At 50.8% G+C, this 20,848-nt stretch overlaps 1 protein-coding gene across 8 annotated transcripts in view; it reads left to right on the top strand.

Moving 5' to 3' along the window:
• LOC143806437 (uncharacterized) overlaps positions 1 to 20,848 on the top strand; it is an 89,000-nt gene that overhangs the window by 47,665 nt on the left and 20,487 nt on the right. For all 8 annotated transcript variants that reach the window (XM_077286984.1, XM_077286987.1, XM_077286985.1 and 5 more), the window contains exons 19-20: positions 6,550 to 6,718; positions 20,080 to 20,184. In XM_077286984.1, coding sequence (XP_077143099.1) covers positions 6,550 to 6,718; positions 20,080 to 20,184 — 274 coding nt within the window. The remainder of the gene's footprint in view (positions 1 to 6,549; positions 6,719 to 20,079; positions 20,185 to 20,848) is intronic.

Below are 20,848 nucleotides of genomic sequence, written 5' to 3'. Positions count from 1 at the left end.
TTGGCAAACACTTTGAATATTTCGCAACTTTATAAATTTTACTTTCTCCTTCGCCTCATTGGGGGACACAGACCGTGGTGTATGCTGCTGCCACTAGGAGGCTGACACTAAGTAATACAAAGAAAGTGATCTCCTCCCCTGCAGTATACACCCCTCTGCTGGCTCTCAGCTAACCAGTTCTTGCTTAGTGTCCGTAGAAGGCACACGGACAGGTCTGCAATTCAGACCCAAAGAACTCTTTTTACTTTTACCTTTTTTACCTTTTACAACGGACGAATGGGGCAACGGATTCTTTCATGTTCCGATCTCCCCGAACCAACAACAGGCGAGCACGGGAGTTTTACCTCTCCGTATCCTCTCCTGCGACGTGGGAGCCCTCCCTTATCAGACGAGCACTGGAGTGGCACCTCCAGTATCCTCTTCTGCAGCCAGGCCTATTGCCGGACATTCAGCCCTGCCCACCAGGTTTTACCCTCGGCTGTTCAGAGGCACATTCCAGCGTGGCGTCCGAGCAGCCCCCACTGCACCACCACTATTAAAAGCGGATGGTACAAGGAGGCGGACGGTACCTCTCCACCTCCCTGCTAAAGCGACGATGGATTGAGGTTTTCTCTATCCCTGCACCGTCCAAAACAGCAGCGACAGCAGAGGATCCCTTCTTAATGACCTGCTGAACAGAGCTGCATACTCCGCCTTGTGGCAGATTCCTAGGTAAGTGCTGGGATTTGAGCGGCTGGAGGGCTCTGCGCAACCGGTGGTTTTTCTCCCTTTTTCCTTTTTTCCTTTTTTTTTTTTGCAAGCGACGGGTCTTTTCCCCTTCTTTCTCTCTCGGCCCCGGCTTCGGCTTCGGGTAGGCCGCAACCCAGAGTCTCCGCCCATGCTAGGCTGCGCGTTTAGGCTCCGCCCCCCCCTCGTTCAGGCGCTTCTCGCTCTGGACGAGAACACGCCATATTCTCGGCGGCCATGTTCATCTCCCTTCCGCTTCCGGACATGAGCTGTGTATATCCGGAAGCGGCTGCTGCATCGGTCCCGGAGGTGTTTTTCAGCGCTGGAGAGTCTAATCCACCGCTGACGGGGGATTCAGGAACCGGGTAGGGAGACGCCGCTCCACTCCTCCCCCCGCTCTCCTTTCCCCACAACCCCCTCCGGCAGCAGAGGTGGATAATGGATTAAAAAAATCATAAACGCACGACCAGCATGAACGCTATGTCCAGTATTCCCTGGTCCTAGAGCTAGTCTTAAAAGCTCCGGACCAGCAACCCCTAGTCTTATAAGTACTTCACCAGCATCCCTGGTCTTAAAGTTACACAACCAGCATCCCCTGGTCTTAAGGGTACATGACCAGCATTCACTGGTCTTAAAGGCACAGGTCCAGCTTTCCCTGGTCTTAAATGCACACCACCAGCATGGTCTGAAACGCTCATAACCAGCCGAAGCTGGTCAGAATATTTAGTTCAAATGAGCGCAGGAGCCTTCCGCCGCCGCCGATCCCAGTCTTTTTTTCCCAGAATACCTAGTTCCTCTGAGTTCGCCACTGCCGCAATCCGTGGCTTCTCTGACCAAGTGATTTTACCCCTATTTGAACCCGCTGTGGTTCGGAGTGCTCGCAGGACCAATACAAATGGATCCTCTCCTACACGGGGGCCGTCGGCTAGCAGGCCACAAATATATTAAACGTACAGGCGTCTAGAAAACGGGAGCTTCGCTTCTTGGTTTCCCTCACCAATGATTTGCTGGGAACTAAACTCCGCATCTGAATCGGAGATGACCTTGGATCTGGACTCTCAAAAGCCTCAGCACAAGCTGGATTCGCCTATTTTGGCCATCAACCAATCTCTGTCGATTCACATAGACTATGTTTCTGCTCTAGATCGTTTCCTCCAAACGGAGATAAACTCCCTAGTAGTGCATTTGCCCTTTTTTCCTGGAAAGCGAGCGTCCGGATAAGCGATTCACTGGCAAGCGCCATAGTAGCGCAGTGAAAAACACTGGTGTTTATACAGCATGGGAGTCCAGGATTCCGGCCTTACCATGAGCAATCGCAAATGGTCTTGCTCTAGAAACAGAAGCCTCTTCAAGCGACACCAGATGCCATGCCTGATTTAATTGTTTTTTAACGGCAACGGGTCCTTCAAAGGACACCGATCTCCTCACACCATCATCAAATCAACACATGGAGTGTCGCCTCCTCATATACTCTGGGCGACGGGTCCTTCAAAGGACACCGATCTCCTCACACCATCATTAAATGAGCTCACGGAGTGTCGCCCCTACGTAGACTCTGGGCGACGGGTCCTTCAAAGGACACCGATCTCCTCACATCATCATCAAATGAGCACATACAGTGTCATTTCCACGTGTACTCTGGGCGACGGGTCCTTCAAAGGACACCGATCTCCTCACACCATCATCAAATGAGCACATGGAGTGTCGCCTCCACGTATACTCTTCTACAGCTGGGCCTAATGCTAATCCGGTCCTCCCGGGGACTTGAACTCCGTGGATGTACAGATGCTCTCCTTTTGACGTCCGAGCAGTTCCCCTCTGCAACGCCACTATTTAACGGACAATGCGTGGTGGCGGACGATTCCTCTCCACCCCCCTGTTAAGGGGTTGGTGGATTGAGAGTTCTTCCTTTTATCTCTGCATGTTCAATGACGGCAGCAACTCAGGAGATGGCTTGTTTTCCTCGCTGTGGCGGATGCAGCCGCGCACTTTGCTACCTGGCAGCTTAACTTCTGTGGTATACCTACCAGTATCCCTGCCCAATGGATCATCTTTTAAAAATACCATGGACTGTCAGACAATGACTCGTTCTGTCTTGCGGTCTCGAGTTCAGCGCTTTACCTTTCCTTAGCCCGCACTGGTTGCCAGACCAATGGTCTACTGGCCGGAGACCTTAGCTACCTTGCTTCACAATAACAGAAAAAATTTGGAGTAGTGTCCGCAACACATAGGAGTGTCCTATGTAAATGTGCTATTCACCCCACCACAGGGTGTTCAGTCTGTATTGCTTTTGTTACCAATGGTTCCAGTGTTGGTCTATATTTATTTGATTCAGATTAGTTCTCTCTCTTTCCGGAAACAGTACAGCTGGCCAATCAAATCCCGTGAGCGGGAGGCTTTGTGGTACACGCTTCTTTCAATGCGGCTAGTTGCGGGCGCTGTCTGCAGCGAATGCCATTTCATTCAGAAGGGCTTATGGATCAGAGAACGGAGGCATACTCTGCGTTCTTAAAAAAAAAAACCTCTGACATCACGCCCTTACAGAGTGGTCGCTGTGTGGGACTGGGTGTTCCCTACCTAGGAACAAAGGATCGCAAGTGTCCTATAGATCCAACCAACAGTTGAAGGATTGTCCAGGACAGTCTAGATCTAAGGGATCTTGGTTCCAAAAGAGGACCGAAAAGTAAGACCGATCCTGGACCTCTAACTTCTAACAAGCCTCAAAAAGGTCCTCCTTCTTGGATAGAGTTCCTCCACTCGGCCATCATTTCAATGGGAAAAGGTGGAGTTTTTTGTCTGGCATCCATCAACATTCGGTATGATTACCTTCACAAGTCACGACCTTACCTTTCGGCTGTGCTACTGCTCCCAGAGTGTACGCCATTATCATGGTGGCGGTCATGTCCTTCTGGCACTCTGGGTGCGTGGCCGTCCTCCCCTATCTGGTCGTCTTCCAGCCGTTCTTCCAGAATTACGCTGAGCCCGTCTATATATACCTTACGATACCCTTCCACACTTGGGTTGGCGGATAGACTTAGACAGGTCTTACTCATTTCCAGCCCGGCATCTATCCTTATTAAGGGTGATCCTGGACACCCCCAGAGGTTGGAATCCTCCCTTGAGACAAGCCCGTGATCCTTCAAGAGGACGTCCCCCCGCACTTGGTCACTCATCCCCACATTCCATGTCGGAATGGCCATCCGGCAATTCTGGCAAATGCCAGAACAGCCTGTCTGGTCGTGGGCTATCTCTTCTGCTACGTCTTTAAAAGAAGCGGGTTCTCAAGACAGGGCTGGTTTTCAGCCCCGGTCCGTGCCTGCCCTCATTCCTTCTGATTTGCTGTGAGGATCCTTTGGTGGAATAATAGCAATGGAGGCAGTTCCCTTCGCTCCGCTTGTTTTTTTTTTTTTTTTCTGCTGGTCAAACAGGTTTCCAGAGGGTAATCTCTGAGCATCTTTCTCATCCGGGGGAGATCCCTTCTCCCGGTTCTATGGTTGCTAGTGTCTACAGAGCGTCACCACCCTGCTCAAGGCCTCTGGTTATCTCAGGAATCCAGCCTCCGACCCCTTTTTTTCTTGGGATCCCAACGGTACCTCTGCTCTTACAGCAGGCCCAATGCCCTCTGACAGGTCTCCCCATCCAAAATTCAGTTGGATATTATCACGGCTGTGCAATACCTCTATTACCTAGCAGGTACCCGCGGTCAGGCACCTTCACCTACGTACCTCACGCTCTCTTATGGGCCGAGATCTATCACTCGGTGGTCTCGGCAGTACTCATCCCAGGAGTAGAATTCTGGGCAGCAGTTTTCTTCCTCAGCCGCCAGGGTCTCGCCTCAAGCGAGTGGGAACTTCATCCGGAAGTCTTCCAACATATCTGCCTTCACTAGAGCACTCCAGATGTAGATCGGATGGCGTCCAGACTGAACGCAAATGCACTCGAGTTCATGGTCCGGTCTTGAGACCCAAAAGCCATCACAGTGCATACTCTGTTTCTTCTCGGATACCAGCTCCATTTTGCCTCTTCCACTAGCTCCGAGGGTCTTTAGGAAGCAGGAAGGCCCCAGTGGTCCTGGAAAATCTACACTGTCCAAGTCAATTTAGACGAGTCTTCGGAGCTGGCCGCTCTGTTCCTTCAGATCTTTTTTTTCCTTCATTACCATCTAGGCAAGGTTGTCCTCAAGCCATCCCAATCCCTTGTTACCAAGGTGGTATCGTACTTCCACTGTTACGAGGGTATCGTTCTTCCCTCTTGTCTTTCGGCTCCAGTCCACAAAACGGAATGGGTTCCCCATACCCTGAACAATGTGAGAGCCCTGAGTAGGTACGTGCTGAGGACAGCGTCCTTTGAGAGGATGGACACCTTCATTTGGGCTTCTTGACGCTTTTTTCAGGAAGCCCTTAGCCGTTTTTTCTTCGGCCTTGTTAGCCTGGTGGATTCTTTACATCCAGAAGTCCTTCTGTGTTAGACTTCAGCCTTTTTTTTTTTTCACTCCACTCGATCAATCGAGGTTTCTTGGGTTCCAGACACCAGGCGTCAACAAATCACGTCTGTCAGCTTCGCGGGTTCGTCCAGTCCGCATGCACCCTTGAAGCACTATACTTTCCGGTCTTCCGCAGACGTGAGTCTGGGCAGGCGGACTCTGCAGGCCGTGGTGGCGCACTTGTAAGTAGCGGTTACACAGGGCCTGATCTGGTGTTGTTCCCACCCAGGGACTGCTTTGGGATGTCCCACGGTCTGTGTCCCCCAATGAGGCGAAGGAGAAATAGGGATTTTTGTGTACTCACCATAAAATCCTTTTCTCCGAGCCATTCATTGGGGGACACAGCTCCCACCCTGTTATTAGCTTGTGGTTGTTTTATAACATATATAATTTGACGTGCTATACTCTCATATATGATTTGACATACTATACTCTCATATGTTATTGATCTCCTACTGCTTTTGCACCGAACTGGTTAGCTGAGAGCCAGCAGAGGGGTGTATACTGCAGGGGAGGAGCTAACTTTCTTTGTATTACTTAGTGTCAGCCTCCTAGTGGCAGCAGCATACACCACGGTCTGTGTCCCCCAATGAATGGCACGGAGAAAAGGATTTTACGGTGAGTACACAAAAATCCCTATTTTATGCCCTTTAACCAGCGAGTCATGTCACACAAAATAGTTAATAACTAACATTTCCCACATGTCTACTTTACATCAGCGCAATTTTTGAAACATATTTTTTTTTTTTGTTAGGAAGTTATAAGGGTTAAACATTTAACAGCAATGTCTCATTTTTTCAACAAAATTTACAAAAAAACAATTTTTAAGAGGACCATTTCACATTTCAAGTGATTTTGAGGGGTCTATATTACAGAAAATACCCCAAAATTGACATAATTCTGAAAACTGAACCCATCAAGGTGCTCAAAGCCACATTCAAGAAGTTTATTAACCCTTCTGGTGCTCCTCAGGAACTAAGGGAATGTGGAAGGAAAAGATTAAAGTTTTACTTTTTCTTGCAAAAATGTTACTTTGTTACTTTAGCCACAAATTTTGTAACGTGTGTAGCAAAACATGTAATTGCAATAATTTTCTGGGAGAAATACTTCATTTTCTGGAATAATTTCAAGGGTGCCAACACTTTCGGCCATGACTGTGTATCTCATCTACAGCGTTGTTGTACAGAATATTCTAAGGATGTTTTATTCTAAGGATGTCTTATAACATATATGCTAATTATAATATCTGCATTGATTATTTTCTTTACCACTGTATAATAATGGATTACATTTTTTTCTTTCTGAATTGTGCACTTAGTCGTCTTATTAATATTTTGCAGCTTGACAAACAGGAATGCATTCCTGGAAAATGCGATTGTTGAAAAGGAACAAACGGTCCTGGATGTAACCGAAAAGCTGAATACGCTGAGCAGGATCTCCAGAACGCTGCAGGAGAAGGAGGCCACGAACAAAGATCTGCTGGAAAGGCTGGATCAGTATGAGCATCAGGTCAGTGATCATTCAGTTCATCACATGCGTTATTCACAGTATATTCCCTGGAAATCGGCATTGGCAGTCAATTTGAATACTCTGCTCTCTACCACTGATTAGTTCAGGCATTCCACCATTGCATGGATGAACCAGAAATAGGAACCGACTGATGACACAAAGCAAGGATGGAATCTAGCCACAAAGTGGTGTTGAGATAAAGCTCCGACATTTATTGATTTCACTTTGCTCCTAAATTTTTTTTTATTATTCATTTGCTTCCTAAATGTAGAATCAAGAAACTTTCTAAATCGTCAATATTAAAAGTTTTTCTACCATTTTGCTGCTGACTGATGCAAATCCATCATAGCTCCTGCTCGCAGTTCTGACTGTTCTCCCTGTTTTTCCCCCAACTCCTCTCCCAGTGTTTAAAAGAGCAGCAAGGAGGGGATTGTAAATAGATTGTTCACAGAGTAGACAGGGGGGAAGCATCTACAGTCTCAGGTGAGGCGAAGAAAACAGGCTGTAGGCATGAAGAAAAGCACATGAAGAGGATATAAGTGCAGGATAAAAGCTGTACTGATGCATGAGCTAGTGGAGACAGCAGTACTTTGAATACACAGACATGTCAAATCCAGCCTGTATTACTGGGACCAAGAGACAGACTTCACATTCAGCCTATATTACTGGGATCAAGAGACAGACTTCACATCCAGCCTATATTACTGGGAGAGACACAGACCTCACATCCAGCCTATATTACTGGGAGAGACACCCAGACCTCACATCCAGCCTATAATACTGGGAAGGAGACACATATTTCACCTTTACACTATATTACTGAGAGAGATAAACAAATCTCACATTTAGCCTGTATTGCTGGGGAAGGGCACACAGACCTAACATCCAACCTACCGTATTTTTCGGACTATAAGACGCACACCAAATTTGGGGGTGGAAAATAGCAAAAAAAGATTTTTTTATAAGATGGGGGTCGGTGTTATCATCAGAATTTAAAGTATCTTACCTGAGGGCCAGCGGTGGTAGAGCGAGGTCACAGGAGGCATAGTCCCTTCCTCAGGAAGTCGGCGGTAGCAGAAGTGGGGCAATGCTGCAATCCCAGGGTATCCCAGCTGTGCAATGCTGCGGGTCCGGTGTCAGCGGTGAGGCAGAACAGAGTGTGTTGCATGCAGCAGGGTCCCTTCCTCAGGATGCTGACGGCATTTTGGGGGTCCGATCTCCCCAAACCAGCAACGGGCAAGCACGTGCGCGTATTCTCCACGTATCCTTCCCCGTGACGTGGGATCTCTCACCGGATTTGGCCCTGACCACCCTGAGGTATTTGACCCTAGGCTGTACAGGTGCCCCCAGATGTCCGTGTGATCCCCCCCTGTTTTCTACACCCTGCCCACGTCACGTGATAGATGGGGTGGTGGACAGTCCCTCTCCTTATTCTGAGTAAATAATGGAGCCAGGGTTCCTGCACCGTCTTTTGCCTCCCCCGCTGGATTCTTTCTATATGCTGGCTGGGGGAAGGGGCAGTAAAGGGGGGCTCCTGATATTGGCACTTTACCTGGTAGATAGGTGGCTGCGCTTCCCAGCTATCCCGGGGCTCCGTCCTCCAGGTGTCTTCTTACAGTTTATATGGACGCCGCGGTCCCCGGGGCTCTGTCGCTGCTGCGGTCTTTGGCGCATTTTGTGGCTTGGTACTGGCGCTGCAGGGCCTCGCTGGGGGTAATACTTGCGGCCTGCACCGCGGCGATATGCTCTGCCGGCGCCGCAGCAATGCAGGAGCGGTCGGCGCTTCAGCCTTCAGAGAGGCTTCAGGCTCCAGCCTGTCTTTCTGCAGCACTTCCGGGTCATTCGGTCTCAGTCTTCCATCCAGCAGACCGCGCTGTGAGGCCCCGCCCCCTCCGGCGCTTCTGCTTCCGGATCCTCCCCTCCTCTCCTCGCTGGGGGAAATCGAGGCCTCGGCTTCAGGCCTACTACAGGCCGCGTCGCAACAGGGCGGTCCTGCCCCCTGAGATAGTCCAGGGATAAAGGTACCGCATTTGGCACTTCACCATGTGAGCCGACACTGTAATCGTGGGGACACAGGACTGGGGTAAGTGCTTCTCCCCCCAGCTATCAGTATCTCGGGCCCTGTGTATAGCTTTTACGGATTACCATGTCTAGAAAGGGTAAATCTCACATGGTCCTATATACCGGTTGTATAGCTTGCCACTCTGCTTTCCCGCATGCCCAGACTAACCGCCTCTGCGAGGCCTGCGACTCTGGACGCGCCCAGGAGCCCCCCCCTGCCAGCCCTCCAGCTCCTGCCCCTCAGACTGAGGCTGGGGCAGTTCCACTGCAGTGGGTCTCGTCCTTATCACAATCCATGGCGACCCTGACTGAAGCAATTAAATCCCTTCAGGCCCCGGCAGTCAGGGCCAGCTGCCCATCTGTCTCGGGAAAGGCCTCAGGGTCTCAGGAGCCTTCGGCCTGCAGGGGCCGCGCTCGCACTAAACAGACGCATGGAAAGCGGGTTCGCTCAGCGTCACCTAGGCCCTCAGGTGCTTCTGCATCCTGGAGCTCCGTATCACGTTCTCCTTCCCCAGCAGAGAGCAGAGAAGTTGAGACAGATTATGAGTCAGAAGAGTCCATTAATTTTGAGGCTCCAGGGTTTCAAGAGTCTCTGGATAGCCTGATTGAGGCTGTCAATCAGTCCCTGGGGATAGAGGACAAGCTCACCTTATCCTCAGATCACAAAGTCTCATTTAAGCGGGCCAAACGGGCCCATAGGGTTTTTTCCTCTCACCCTGAGTTTGAGGACCTGATTCGGTGTAACCGGGAGCACCCTGACAAGCGTTTTTCGGGGCAAAAAGCCCTGAAGGCTAGGTATCCCTTTGCTACTGAGCTATGTAGTAAATGGGCAGAAAGTCCTTCTGTAGATCCTCCAGTGTCTAGTTTAGCCTCTAACACTTTGCTATCTCTCCCTAATGGTTCATCGATTAAGGACCCCGCGGATCGTCTTATTGAGAGCTTGGCTCGTTCTGTTTTTGAGGCTTCAAGTTCTGCACTTTTTCCCTCTTTTGCGGCAACTTGGGTTGCTAAAGCTATGGTTTCTTGGTCAGAGTCTTTCACGAAGGCTCTTCAAGAAGGGAATCTGCCTGCAGAGCTGGCAGATGTGTCTTCACAGATAGCGCTTGCAGGTAGCTATCTGATCAATGCATCTCTTGATGCTGCAGACTGTGCCTCTTCTGCTGCGGCTAATGCTATTGCCATTCTAAAAAATCCCTTACGACCCTTCCGTATCAGGGGGGTCGGAGAGAAGTTGGAGCAGCTTATTTCTGATTCCACAGGTGGGAAGAGTAAGTTTCTTCCTCAGCAGAGGATTAGACTGCCTTTTCGTCGCCAAATCCAGGCCCGTTTCAGGTCTTTTCGTAATGCTAGATGGGCTCCAGCCTCGGGCTCTACTGCGCAGGGTCGACCCAATCAGGACCGAGACCCTCGGATCTCCTATTCGGCCAACCAGGGGGGAAGAATGCGTTCCCAGTCAGCTAGATCCAGAGGATCTAGGACTCATAGGTTTTCGGCCAAGTGACTGGAGGCCTCCTCAGAATGCCTCCGACAAAGTAGGCGGACGTCTACGTTTGTTTCACCAGGTCTGGCTTCAAGCAATTCACGACCGGTGGGTAGGAGAGCTTGTATCTTCAGGGTACAAGATAGAGCTGGTCTGTCAGCCAAACCCCCCCCCGGTTCTTCCCATCCCGTCTTCCCAGGTCCGAGTCTCTCCGACAGGACCTTTTCAATTCCATAGAGTCTCTTCGTCTCAGCGGGGTCATTTCTCCTGTCCCAAAAGAAGAAACAATCTACACTTCCAGTTCACAGCTTTACCCTTCGGGCTGGCATCCGCCCCCAGGGTGTTCACGAAAGTCATGTCAACTGTGGTGTCCATTCTTGACTCCCGAGGCATAGTAGTCTTGCCATATCTAGACGATCTTCTGATCAAAGGACCTACCTTTCAGACTTGCAAAGAAAATGTCAGCATCACTCTAGACACTCTTTCTCGTCTAGGTTGGCTAGTAAATTTAAAGAAGTCATCCCTACAACCATCTCGGAGGATCTCCTTTCTAGGCCTGATTTTCGACCCCTCTCGAACCCTGTCGATCCTTCCCCAGGACAAGGTCCTAGCCCTTCGGCGGGAAGTGAGGAATCTTCAGCAGCCATACCCTCATACGATCCGATCTTGCATGAGGGTGTTAGGGAGGATGGTTGCAACCATAGAAGCAGTACCATTTGCACAGTTTCATATTCGACCTCCAACAAGCAATCCTAGCAGTATGGAACAGGAATCCACTCTCTCTCAACCGCAGCTTTCGGTTGTCTCCCCAGGTCAGGCAGGCTCTATCATGGTGGTTAAACAGCTCATCCCTACTCGGGGAAGTCCTTTCTCCCGACCAATTGGCTAGTGGTGACAACAGATGCCAGTCTCCTGGGTTGGGGAGCAGTGTTCTTTCACCACACGGCTCAGGGGCGCTGGTCTCCTCTGAAATCAGTTCTCCCCATCAATCTCTTAGAGATTTGGGCAGTTCGTCTAGCTCTGCAGTATTTCCACCATCTTCTGGCAGGTCGCCCTGTCCGAATTCAATCGGACAACGCCACTGCCGTGGCCTATATAAATCATCAGGGGGCACCCGCAGCAGGGCAGCCATGCAAGAGGTAAGACAAATACTGTGCTGGGCCGAGAGAAATCTCTCTGTGATTTCAGCAGTCCACATTCCGGGCGAGGAGAACTGGGCGGCAGATTTCCTGAGCCGTCAGGGTCTAGCGTCCGGAGAATGGTCTCTCCATCCCGGGGTATTTCAGCAGATATGCCATCTATGGGGGACTCCGGACGTGGATCTGATGGCATCCAGGGGGAATGCCAAGGTACCCAGATTTGTCTCCCGGTACCGAGACCCTCAGGCAATCGCCGTGGACGCACTGGTACTAACTTGGAACCAGTTTCCTCTTTCTTATCTGTTCCCTCCTCTGGCACTACTCCCGAGGGTAATCAAGAAAATCAAGGCAGAAAGAGTGCCAGCTATTCTGATCGCCCCGGATTGGCCGCGACGGACTTGGTATGCGGACCTAGTACAACTTCTCGCCGGGGTTCCTTGGCGGCTTCCAGATCGGCCGGATCTTCTATCTCAAGGGCCGATCTACCACCAGAACTCAGGGGTTCTACGTTTGACGGCCTGGCCATTGAATCTTGGGTTTTAACTCAGGTAGGGTTCTCCCAAGAGGTAGCTGATACCATTATCAGTGCACGTAAAACCGTTTTGTCCAGAATTTATTATCACACTTGGAAAGTTTTCCTTTCTTGGTGTAGAGAGCGCAGGCTGCCTTCTTTGCGTTTCTCTGTCCCAAACATTCTAGCCTTTCTCCAAGTAGGCCTGGATTCTGGACTTGCTCCGAGCACTCTTAAAAGGCAGGTCTCGGCCTTATCGGTCCTCTTTCAGCGCAGAATTGCTACTAACCGTCAGGTCAGGACTTTTTTCCAGGGAGTCGCTCACAAGGTCCCTCCTTATAAGACTCCTTTGGAAGCTTGGGACCTTAATTTGGTCTTAAGGGCTTTACAGGACGCTCCTTTTGAGCCTCTTCAGGATATTTCCTTGACCTTACTTTCTTGGAAAGTCGTATTTTTAGTAGCCATAACTTCCATAAGGCGGGTATCAGAGCTAGCAGCCCTTTCCTGTCGCACTCCTTTTCTACGATTTCATCAGGACAAGGTAGTGCTCAGACCAGCACCTTCCTTTTTGCCGAAGGTTGTTTCCTCATTCCACATTAATGAGGATCTAGTTCTTCCTTCATTTTGTCCGGCACCTACACACCGTGTAGAAAGAGCTCTCCATACGTTGGATTTAGTGAGAGCACTGAGAAGATACATTTCCCGAACGGCTCCTTTTCGCCAGACAGATGCTCTGTTTGTCCTCCCGGAGGGTCGCAGGAAGGGATGCGCGGCCTCAAAATCCACCCTGGCCAGGTGGATACGGGCTACCATTCAGGATGCCTATCGCGCCAAGGGCATGATGGTTACGGCTGGAATCAAAGCTCACTCCACTAGGGCGGTGGGGGCTTCCTGGGCGATTTGGCACCAGGCCTCAGCAGAACAGGTTTGCAAAGCTGCAACCTGGTCTAGTCTGCATACTTTTGCTAAACATTATAATGTCCACTCCCAGATTTCTGCAGAAGCAGGTCTGGGTAGAACGATTCTTCAAGCAGCGGTGGCACACTTATAGACAACCGTTATCTGGATGATTATTACTGGTGAGTTAATTTCCCACCCAGGGACTGCTTTAGGACATCCCACAGTCCTGTGTCCCCCAATGAGGCGAAGGAGAAATAGGGATTTTTGTGTTACTCACCGTAAAATCCTTTTCTCCGAGACTCTCATTGGGGACACAGCTCCCTCCCTGATGGTCTGTTGGCTGCTTTTTCTTTACCTGAAATTATCAGTCGGTAGGACTTTTCTAGACATGAGTTTTTTCTGTAATTATGCTGTTATATTATTTCTCGTGTTTTATTCTCCTACTGCTTTTGTACCCAACTGGATGCTCTGGTAGCCAGTGTCAGGGTGTATACGACGGAGGAGGAGCTAACTTTTTTCAAGTTTACTTAGTGTCAGCCTCCTGGCGGCAGAAGCATACACCCACAGTCCTGTGTCCCCCAATGAGCGTCTCGGAGAAAAGGATTTTACGGTGAGTAACACAAAAATCCCTATTTCTTTATCGCTTCATTGGGGGACACAGGACAATCATGGATGTATGCTGCTGCTGCTAGGAGGCTGACACTATGCAAAAAAGGAAAAAAGGCGTGGCTCCTCCCTGGCAGTATACACCCACCGACAGGCACCAAGTACCTCACTTTGTGCTTAGTGTCTGTAGGAGGCGGACCTGGATCTTCAGATCCGCTGCTAACCTTGATTCCTTTACAGGTTTTTGTTGTTTTTATTAATGTTTTGGCTTTTCTTTTTCAGATACAGTATTCAGGGATTCAGGGTGCAATCTTCCACCCTGCCTCCCCAGGAGGGCGGCTGAGTGAGCAGTGTGGTGTCGTCCGCATCGCAGCTCTCAGACCGCCGGCAGGACATTATCCCCTGTCACCCTCCCAGGTGCCCCAGGGTTTTTATGGTGGCGGTCCTTGCCAAACAGTCCCCCTCACCCCTCTCCTCGGAGAGGGCTGAGAGGAAGACGGTGGTCACCAGCGGTGACCCTCCCCCATGTCTTTGGGGTCGAGGCCGTCTTCTGGACGAAGGATTCCGTTTCCAGCGACCCCTCTCTCATCGGGCCCCTGGACGATCCTCTCTCCCTCTACCTGTGGAACCGGAACATGCAGGTACCAGCGCTTCAGCAGCCGCTCCCCCGCAGCAATGTACAGCGCTCTCACACAGAGTCCCGGCCGTTTTTACTTTCACTTTCACCGCTGCAGCCGGCCACGCCCCCTCCTCGGGCGCGCTTTTTCGGCGCTCTTTTCCTCCTCCACTCAGGAGAGCTCTTACATCTCGGCACGCCCTTCCCTTTCGGTGCGGCTGTATCAGGAGCCTTGGCTTATTCCTCACAGCACAGCTCCGACCCTTCTTCACCGCTGGCACTTCCTGCCTCAGCAGCTCCGTGCACAAGAGACATCGTGCGTTGGGGGACACAGATCTCTGCTCTGCGGTGCGGTAGGATTGCAACGCTTTTTTGGCCCCTCCCTCAGTATTATCCATACCACTGTAGGCCCCTTAGTCTTTTCTGTAGTATAGTGCTGCAGAATATCCCTATGTCCAACTCTTCTGGAGCTTTCCTTACCAAGCCTACCATAACTCACTACGCCTGTGCTCGTTGTAAGATAAAGTGGTCAGTAGGCCAATCGTCGCCTCTCTGCCAGTCCTGCAGTCCTCCTGCCATGTCTGCCCCGCAGGAAGCTTCTGACTCTCGGGATGGGGGTGCTCCCCCTCCCCGAGTGGGCCGTTGCTATCTCTCAGTCGGTCTCTGATTTGACTAAGGTGTCTCAGTCCCTGGTCCAGGCGCTTGAACGTCTTCCACAGCTTCCTTCAGCCACCAGTGCTCCGACCGTCTCCCATGGCGAGTCGGCCGCACCTGACCCTGAACCACAGGGAGACAAATCAGCCAGCCGCTCTAGAAAGAGGACTCTGTCTGGCTCTTCGTCTGGTTCTCCGGGGCCCTCCGCAGTGCTCAAATTGCTCTCCTCCTCCCAATTCCCCTCCTCGGAGGAGGACAGTGGGTCTGATGTGGATTCCCAGTCCGGTTCTGACTCCAATTCAGACCAGACTTCTAGCATGCAGGCTGTCGTAGATAGTCTTATTTCGGCTATCTCGCAAACCCTCAAACTAAAACAGGATAAGGTTTCCTCCCAGGATTCCTCTGTCTCCTTTAAGCGGGTGAAACGTCCCTCTCGCTCGTTTCCTACCCATGATGAGTTTGAGTCTACCCTGTCTAAACACTGGGAACATCCTGAAAAACGTTTTTCGAGTAGAAAACATCTGGACGTGCTCTATCCCTTTAGCGCCGATCTTCTCTCCAAGTGGGCTGAGTCTCCCAACGTCGATCCGCCGATCTCCCGTCTTTCCTCCAAGACGGTTCTCTCCTTACCGGACGGCGCGTCGCTTAAGGACGCATCGGACAGACAAATTGAGGCTCTGGCCAAGTTAGCTTTCGAAGCAACGGGTGCTTCCCTCTGCCCCAGTTTTGCTTCCACCCGGGTGGCTAAGGCCATCTCTGCCTGGGCCAAGATCCTCCATCGGGGCATTTTGGCTTCAGCCTCCCCTACCGAGCTGGCTGACCTCACAGACCAGATTAACCACGCAGGGAAATACCTTCTCACTGCCTCTCTAGATGCAGCAGCCTGTTCAGCCAGAGCAAGCAGCAACATTGTCGCTATTCGCCGCTTTCTTTGGCTCAAAGCATGGAATTCAGATGCTACTTCCAAAAAGTCTCTCATCAACTTGGCGTTTCAAGGTTCCAGGCTTTTTGGTGCTCGTCTGGATCAAATTATCTCAGACGCGACTGGGGGCAAGAGTACCTCTCTCCCCCAGTCCAAGCCAAAGCGCTTCTTTAACCTTTTTGGTCCTCGAACATTTCGCCCCTTTCGTCCGTTTGCAGCCTTCCCAGGTCTTCCGGACCTCGTTCCAACAGATACCGTTCCAAGTGACGGGTCGCCCCCACCTGGGAGACTTTCCAGGGTGGGAGGCAGGATTCTTCTCTTCAAAGACACCTGGCTGTCAATGATCAGCGATGCCTGGGTCAGAGAGATTATTACCTCTGGGTACAAGATCGAATTTTCTACCCTCCCGGAAAATCGCTTCTTTCTCTCTCGTCCCCAAAAGCAACCGTCCCATTTACCCGGCTTGCTTCAAGCCGTAACGTCTCTGGTCGCCGCCGGAGTCGTAGTTCCCGTTCCTTCCGAAGAACGTTTTTCCGGGTTCTACTCTAACCTTTTTGTAGTCCCAAAGAAGGACGGGTCTCTTCGCCCTATCCTAGATTTGAAGCTTCTCAACCGCCACGTCCGACCTCGCCACTTCAGAATGGAATCCCTGCGGTCAGTGATCGCCGCCATGGAACCCGGGTAGTTCCTCTGCTCGGTCGACATCCAAGATGCGTACCTTCATGTCCCCATCTGCGTACGGCATCACAGATTCCTTCGGTTTGCTATCGGGGACAATCACTACCAATTCACGGCTCTCCCCTTCGGTTTAGCGTCTGCCCCCAGGGTCTTCACCAAAATCATGGCTGCGGTCATGGCTCTCCTTCGTTCCAGGGGGATCCTCGTTATCCCCTACCTGGACGATCTGTTGATCAAAGGGTCCTCTCGTCTAGACTGTGTCCACAGTCTCCAGGTCTCCCTGGACACACTGACCCATCTCGGCTGGATTATCAACCGGACCAAGTCCTCTCTGATTCCGTCCCAACGACTGTCCTTCCTGGGCATGTTGTTCGACACTAACTTAGCTCGGGTCTTCCTCCCAGAGGACAGGTTCTCAGTACTCCTCAAGGCGGTCCGCCTTCTCAAACGCCCAGATCCTCAGTCACTTCGTGTCTTAAAGGGAGTCCTGGGAAAGATGGTGGCCTCCATGGAGGCTGTTCCTTTCGCCCAGTTCCACACCCGCCCCCTCCATCTATTCCTCCTATCCACCTGGAACAGTTCCTTGGACTCCCTGGACCGTCCCATCCACCTTCCTCTCCAGGTTCGTCAGCCCCTAACCTGGTGGATGCTGTCTTCCTCTCTCCTGAGAGGAAGATCATTTCTTCCCCTTCAGTGGCAGGTCATCACCACCGATGCCAGCCTTCTCGGGTGGGGAGCAGTCTTCCGACAACACACGGCTCAGGGCCGTTGGACCACCCAGGAAGCTCTCCTTCCCATCAACCTTCTGGAGATCAGGGAAATCTTCCTTGTGTTAATCCGCTGGCAGTCTCTTCTGTCGAATCTTCCCGTCCGCATCCAGCCGGACCACGGCTCGGCCGTGGCGTACTTAAATCACCAGGGCGGGACTCGCAGCGACCAAGTAATGGCAGAAGTGGCAAAGATTCTTCGGTGGGCGGAACGCCACGTTCCGGCCATATCAGCCGTTCATATCCCCGGGGTCAAAAACTGGGCAGCCGACTTTCTCAGTCGCCAGGGCCTGGCAGCGGGCGAGTGGTCTCTCCACCCCGCAGTCTTCAATCAAATTTGCCTCCGCTGGGGTACGCCAGACGTCTATCTTATGGCGTCCCGGATGAACCACAAGGTCCCTCAGTTTGTCGCCAGGTCCCGGCATCCTCTTGCCGTCGGCCACGACGCTCTGGTAATTCCATAGTCCCAGTTTCAGTTTCCCTACCTGTTCCCGCCCCTCCCCTTGATTCCAAGGGTGGTAAAGAAGATCAAGTTGGAAGGGATTCCAGTCATACTGATAGCGCCGGACTGGCCAAGGCGGCCGTGGTACGCCGAGCTCGTAAACATGCTCGCGGACACTCCTTGGAGACTTCCGGATCGGCCAGACCTCTTCTCGCAAGGACCTCTCTTCCACCAGAGTTCTCAGTCGCTGAGTTTAATGGCATGGCCGTTGAGGCCGCAGTCTTAAAAAAACTCTGGTCTCTCTCCCCAGGTCATACAGACCATGATCAGAGCCAGAAAACCGGCTTCTTCCCGTATCTACCACAGATACTGGAAAGCGTTCTTCCGCTGGTGTGAAACTAATGAAGTTTTTCCAATGTCCTTTTCTCTTCCGGATCTTCTCCGTTTCCTCCAGTCTGGTCTCGATTCGGGTTTATCCCTCAGCACACTCAAGGGACAAGTGTCTGCTCTGTCGATCCTCTTCCAGAGTGACCTTTCCTCCATTCACCAGGTTCGGACTTTTCTACAGGGAGTTGCGCATATCGCCCCTCCTTTCCGTCCTCCCTTGGAACCTTGGGACCTTAACCTGGTCCTTGGTGCTCTTCAGGCTGCTCCCTTTGAGCCTCTTCATGACGTGCCCTTTTCCCTTCCCTCTTGGAAGGTCGCCTTCCTCATTGCCATTACATCTATCAGGAGGGTCTCCGAGTTGGCAGCCCTGTCATGTTGTTCCCCCTTCCTGATTCTTCATCAGGATAAGGTCGTTCTTCGACCGGTTCCCGAATTCCTGCCCAAGGTGGTCTCGGCTTTCCACATCAACGAAGACATTGTCCTTCCATCATTTTTCCCTTCTCCGGCTCATCCTTTGGAGAAGTCCCTTCACAAGCTTGACTTGGTCAGGGCCATTCGGGTCTATCTTTCTAGAACCGGTCCTTTCCGTCAATCCGATTCTCTCCTTGACGTTTCCGAGGGTCGTCGGAAGGGCTTTCAAGCGTCTAAATCCACCATTTCGCGCTGGATTCGCTCGGCAATTTCAGAATCGTACCGTGTTCATGAGGCACGTCCTCCTCCGGGGGTGCGAGCTCACTCCACCAGAGCTGTCGGAGCTTCTTGGGCTGTTCGCCACCAGGCCTCCGCCTTACAAGTTTGCAAGGCCGCAACCTGGTCGTCTTTGCACACGTTTACGAGCTTCTATCGGGTTCATACCCAAGCCTCGTCCGATGCAGGTCTTGGTAGGAAAGTACTGCAGGCGGCAGTCGCACACCGGCCGACCTGAGACCTTTTCTCATTTCCTTTCTACCCACCCTTTTCCGGGACTGCTTTTGGACGTCCCATGGTTGTCCTGTGTCCCCCAATGAAGCGATAAAGAAAGAGGGATTTTTGGTACTTACCGTAAAATTTCTTTCTTGGAGCCTTCATTGGGGGACACAGCACCCTCCCTACTTGTTTGTTCTGGTACCGTGTTTGGGGCCTGGAGGCCCTAGTTGAGTTGGTACTTTTACTATTATGAGTTCTGTCGCTTCTCCTACTGCTTTTTGCACTAACTGAGGTACTTGGTGCCTGTCGGTGGGTGTATACTGCCAGGGAGGAGCCACGCCTTTTTTCCTTTTTTGCATAGTGTCAGCCTCCTAGCAGCAGCAGCATACACCCATGGTTGTCCTGTGTCCCCCAATGAAGGCTCCAAGAAAGAGATTTTACGGTAAGTACCAAAAATCCCTCTTTTCCTGACACTGAGGGCCGCCAAGATCTCAATCTGCGCACGCTTGGTCTCCGACTTTAGGAAAATGGCCGCAAGATCTCAGTCTGCACAAGTGCGGCCTCCGGCGGCCATTTTCCTGCAGACCACATCCTCAGAAAAATGAAGCACGAGAGGCCCAGCCGAGATCTCAATCCACGCACGTGCCGCCTCAAGCGGCCCACGGCTTCAGGAAGATGGCCGCAGGGAAACCGATGATGCACGCCACACTGCTCACCGCCGACACCGAGCTTCGGACTATAAGACGCACCCCCATTTTCCTCCCAAATTTTTTGGGGAAAAAGTGCGTCTTATAGTCCGAAAAGTACGGTATATTACTGCGAAAGACACATGGATCTCACATCCAGCCTATATTATTGCGAAAGAAACACCGATCTCACATTCAACCTGTATTACTAGGAAGTTACACTCAGACCTCACATCCAATCTGTATTATGGTGATAGACACACAGTGCTCACATCCAGCCTACATTACTGGGAAGGGCGCACCAATCTAACATCCAGCCTCTATTACTGGGAGAGTAATAAATAAAACTTTTTTTTTATATGTCAAAGGGGCTACACACAGACCCAAAGCTGGCTCGTGACTTCACCCAAAAGATTTGTAAACTTGTGTATGTTTTTTCATTGATAAAACACAGACTAATGCTAGGGCTACACGGTGACATTTGTCTCCTAACATTGAGATCAGTGACGATACTGCGACAACGATCGTAATTATTTCTTATGGCAAAGTTCTTTGGCTTCATAAGCTGATTTTAATGTTTTTTCCCTTTCTTTTTTTTATCCCTAGCTTAACGAAGTCACAAGGAGGCAGCAGGCATCTGAATCGGAGAACTCTGCATTAAAAATGACCAATGCGGAGCTCACAGAGAAGGTGTCTGCATTTAAAGACAGGGTAAGACGTACGGGGTTAAGAAACTGGTGATTTGGGTTCGTTGCATATGTTTCAGTGAGTGAAGACATCATAAGCATGATATGGGTCAACATTGTAGAAAAATTGTGTTGGACCCAGTCCGTTCCGTTGCTCATACAGACGAGATGATATATGATGCGGACTAGTCGGGGCTGCCTATATCATGGATATATAGAAGTCTCAATGGTGGAAGCATCAGTTTTGATGGCTTTAAGGCTTTGAATCGTTGGAAATGTTCCGTTTCCCTTGATGTTTTTGGCCTCCTTTCTGTCCTTTCCTATAATATTCTGTATACGTCATGACCTCTGAGGATGAGCTGCCATTATGTGTGTTATTCATGCAGGAGGATATTTTATTATTTAGCAGCGATGACACCCATAATACAATTATATCTGAAGATACTAAACCATTACAAGGTAACATGGATTTATCTCCGCCTGAAATATTGGAATTAGGCCTCCAAGGTGACCTAAAATATCTGGAGCACATGTACAACTGCTATAACAATTCACTAACGTAAAAATGTCTTTGTGAAGAGTCACGGCCTAATTATGCCATAGACATATAATGTCAATATTTTCTGCCACTCCCAACATGCCATCACAGCCATGCTAGGCGTTGTAGTTCGGAGGACGTAAATTTACGA

This window comes from Ranitomeya variabilis, chromosome 2 (genome assembly GCF_051348905.1).
Source record: "Ranitomeya variabilis isolate aRanVar5 chromosome 2, aRanVar5.hap1, whole genome shotgun sequence".
Classification (NCBI taxonomy): Eukaryota; Metazoa; Chordata; class Amphibia; order Anura; family Dendrobatidae; genus Ranitomeya; species Ranitomeya variabilis.
Note: the sequence above shows the minus strand (reverse complement) of the source record. Positions and strands in the feature narration are given on the sequence as shown.